The following is a 4,407-nucleotide window of genomic DNA, read 5'->3' on the forward strand; positions in this document are numbered from 1 at the left end:
AAAAAAAAACCGGTTCAGGGAACCTAATAGAAGGTTCCCAAAACCAGGTCTCGCTCGAAGTGGGCCGGGCCGTGCGCCTAGTTCGCTCGCTTGGCTTCAGCGAAGCAGCAACGAACGGACGCACGCGGGCGTCATATAGGTTCTGCCCTATCCCCCGCCCTTCGTTTGCTCAGGTGACAGGTTAACTTGTTAACATAGGAAAAAAGAATCTAGAAACATTTGTAAGTTAGAAAAATCAAAATAAAATCATGTTTGATTATTTTTCGAAAAAGTTCATAAAATTGAAAAAAATCATGATTCTAAAAAAGTTCATTGAATTGCAAAAAAATTGTTATTATTTTTAAAATTTTGAAAATATTTCAGGAATTTTATAAACTTTGTGGATTTTGAAAAAAATCGTCAATTTTAAAACAGCTCATCAATGTCCAGAAAAAAATCTTGAATTGTGATATTTTTGTAAATTCAGAAAATGTCTCTGGATCTAAATATATTCATGCATTTGAAAAAAATTCATGGATTCTAAAAAATGTTTACAAATTTGAAATTTTTCACATTTTTTAATTTAATAAAAGTTCACTATTTTTAAAAAAGGATCAAAAAAAGTGAAAGATGAAAGAAATGCTGCCCGAGCCTGCTAGCACAGAACAAACAAAATTAAAAAAATACGTAACCCCCCGCCCGGGGTAAAGTCTAACAGATGCATAAGAACTTATTTATAGCCATCATTACCATCCATTGGCCAACACAAAAACTAAACAAAGGACAAAAAAACTCAATTTTTCTGTGGACAACATCAACATTCGTTGACGAGCGTAAAAATAATCAAGGAACAAAATGAAACAAAATAAACTTGATTTTCTGTGACCTTTTGAAAGGAACCACCAAACACATGTAGAAGAAGCTCGTAAGGCACGCAGGAGGCACACTTAACGATATCAGACAATCGGATATACCCAACGGTGTCAAATAGAAAGCAAACAACGAAGAGCCAAATCTAAGCAATGTTCATTAATCCGGCAGGCTCACCAGCCGTCAAAGCATGCACACCGCGATTGGACCGTCCAATGTCGAACAGAGAAGGTCGACTAACACCCTAACAATGGATAATGAGCACATGCCCATCCGCTGAACAAACAAAGACGACGGCCAACAAGGCACAACAGTCGGGTGGGATACACAATTGAACCAGGCAAACCGTTGCTATTACCCGACGAGCGAGAAAGCGCACACAAAGCATAAATGCTCGCACGAGGCGTACTAGCTGGGTGGAGTACACAGACGAAGCAAGCACGACGCTCATGTTCACCCGACGACTAAAATGATGGACCAACGCAAAATACGTCGGATGACCAAGGCCTGCGGCCGACATGTCATGGCCCCCCATGTCACTGGGAAGTGATGTATGGTTACGCAACCGGACGGCACGAGGAACACCACACGGGCAGCGAGTGCGTCGCTGACGGATCGGACGGTGTGGAGGCCGCCACCCTAACAACGGGGCGCGGCATGGATGGATCGGACGGCACGGTGGAGCGTCGGAGATGCGGATGCCCCGGGAGGCGGGTACTCGAGCACCGTTGTCGTGCCTAGCTTCGCTTGCTAATAGTTGCAACCGTCTGGCAACTCCGACTAGTTGGCCCATACCTTCCTTTCTACCTTAGCCACCAAGGCTTCCATTCCCGTGACGAAGCAAAAACCTCCTATAAAACACAGCTCTCCCGAACACGGATCAAACGGCTCCGGAAAAACACCCAAAAAAGGCGGCGGAAAGGGGAAAAGGAAGAACATGGACGGGCACGTCGGCCAGTTCTTCGAGTCGGTGAGCTCGATCTTCCGCGGGAGCGACACCCTCCCCGTGTGCGACCGCGACATCATCGCCGTAAGCGCCCCCTGCCCCCCGCCCCTTCCTCGAGAATCCCCATGGACGCCTCTGGCTCGGACCTTCTCTTACTCCGCTGTGTACTCCGCTCTGTTGCTGGCCGCTTGTTTGGGGATCCAAATTTCCGCTGGAGTGTGCGGGGATTCACGAATTAAGCGCGTTTTGAGTGACAGTCCCTGCCGGCTTGTTAGTTCTAGCGCCAAGGGGAATTGCGTCCCATCATGGGGATTTTGTGTTTGGGCGGAATCGACACTGCTGCGCTTTACTCTTTGTTTATCTAAATCGGTGCCTGTTAAGCTATTTCCGGTGGCGTTAAGGGGTCATGTTCAGCAACCAGACGTTTTGTGATTTTTCTACTGCATTTGATTACTCAATTCCATGTGTCAACCTAGGGCAACCATTATCGGACTGATTGAGCCTGGCTTGATGTCTAATTGCGTTGCGTTTGCGGGCGAATTTCCGGAATGTGCCTGGGTTTACGTAATCAGATGCATTTGGACAACCCGTGCCACCATGCCAGACCTTGATTCTCAGCGGATTGCAGGGAAATTTGGGCGTGGTCATGTGGATTTTCGGGGTCTGCCGAATCCCCAGTTCATGCTGTGCTTTCGTCTATTCAGAGACGAGTCTTGTTATTTCGTTGACTGTGGCGCTAAGCGAACAAACATTATAGGCATTTGATGTTACTTTAACTGATCAATTGATTCTGAGACCAGATCTTTGTCTTCCGTTGAATCCTTTCCACCCTCACACTACTATATATGTGATGTGAAGCTTAGGTGACCATTATTATTTTTGTATGCTTCCATATCCAATTGGATTGTACTTGATCATGCACTCCTTTGTGTTTGTCTAATCTATTATTGTACGCACTTTTGTGTCAGGGTTGTGAGACAGAGGTTGCTGAGGCTGCAAATGAAGAACAGAAGAACGACAGCCTCATGAGACTGTCATGGGCGCTTGTTCACTCTAGGCAGCCCGAGGATGTCAACCGCGGCATTGGAATGCTTGAAGGTGATGCATCCATTCTATATACTGTACTTAACAGTTTTATTATCCAAATTTGTTAATGATGATAGGATTTGACTGACTTGAGTAGTAGTACTTTACTACTTCCAAGATATGAGTGTTCATCGTATTTTCTGAAAATTTCCTTTGAAATAATGCATATGCCTTGGTGAACTAAATAGGAGTCATGTGGTACTTGAGTTATTTGTGTGTTTGTTCCACATGTTCATTTTGATTTTTGTTTCATATTGGTATATTCTGATTCTTCAGTTTTCATCAGTCGAGTGCCTTTTCTTAGAATCTATCACATGAGAACATTTGTTAAGTTGGAGGGCCACACCCACATGGCTGTCATGGCATGTTGAGATGCTGTACATGTCTTGAATTTTGAGTTCTGATCTTCTCTTTTATGTATAGATTCGGAGCATCGACTACTGTATTTGACTGTGCTATTTTTCTCTCTTCTTAAAGTGATAATGCATAAATCTTATCCGTGTTGTTGTGAAGATATAAACTGTCCTGCCGTGTGGATGGATGTCCATTGCAGTGGTCCTATCAGTCTTCTAACAGCCCCGTCACCTGGAAAACCAATTATAGTGTCATTAATATGTGATTTCCATTGCTTAAAGTAAAACATCCTACTTAAATGTAGGCTGTGCTCATCCTAGGCTTCCAGTCTTGCACATTCATTTGAATCAAGCCAATCCTACTTATTGTAGCATTTTGTTTCTCACTTGACAGTTGTACTTTTCCTATCTGAACTTGCCGCTTTCCCTGGGGCAGAACTCATGATTTGTGTTGGCATTTCTCAGCTTCTTTCGGCAAGTCTAACAGTCCGCTACAAACAAGGGAGAAGCTCTATTTGTTGGCTGTTGGACACTACAGAAATGGGGATTACACAAGAAGCCGTGAGCTTCTGGAAAGATGCTTAGAGGTTTGATTACTCAACATATCATTTCATTTATTGCTACCATCATTACCATTATGGAAAGTTTTACTTAATTAGGAAAGTTTTCCGGGGTATTAATCAAGGCAATTGAGAGAGTTTAAATGTTATCTTAACATTGTGTTTTTATTTCCTTATTAGAAAGCAAGCCCAAAGTAGGACTCATATATGGGTTTGTTATGACCGGCATAGGGGCTTAGCCCAGTGGGTTATGGCCCAAATATCTTAATTAGGGGCTTAGCCCAATTATCTTATCGTATTAGGATCGTTTGCTTAGGAGTCAAGTAAACCTCTCTATATAAGGAGAGAAGATGTATCAATCTAATCAAGCAAGAAGCAATCATAATTTGCTCGGCTTCCCTTAGGGAGCCGGGAGACCTAAACCCCCCCTCCTGCCTTCGCCGCCGCTGCTCCCGTCGCAAGGACGGCGCCACGCCGCCGGCCGCCGCGCACCAGCCCTCGTCCTTCCCCCTCCTTCCCATACAACCTATGCCCTAGATCTGGTAGGGCCCTAGCTCCTACCAATTTGGTATCCAGAGACTCGGGCTCGATCATGTCTTCGTCAACGCCAACG

The 4,407-nt window shown here is 44.4% G+C and overlaps 1 protein-coding gene across 1 annotated transcript; it reads left to right on the forward strand.

The window, feature by feature from the left end:
* Positions 1–1,621: 1,621 nt before the first annotated feature.
* Positions 1,622–3,821, forward strand: LOC119343932 (mitochondrial fission 1 protein A-like; the record flags this gene model as incomplete). Its single annotated transcript, XM_037614637.1, has 3 exons — positions 1,622–1,879; positions 2,764–2,893; positions 3,700–3,821. Coding segments are annotated over exons 1-3 (345 nt in total), but the record flags the coding sequence as incomplete, so codon positions are not given.
* Positions 3,822–4,407: the final 586 nt, after the last annotated feature.

The sequence above is a fragment of the Triticum dicoccoides genome, unplaced genomic scaffold (genome assembly GCF_002162155.2).
Source record: "Triticum dicoccoides isolate Atlit2015 ecotype Zavitan unplaced genomic scaffold, WEW_v2.0 scaffold147231, whole genome shotgun sequence".
Lineage (NCBI taxonomy): Eukaryota > Viridiplantae > Streptophyta > Magnoliopsida > Poales > Poaceae > Triticum > Triticum dicoccoides.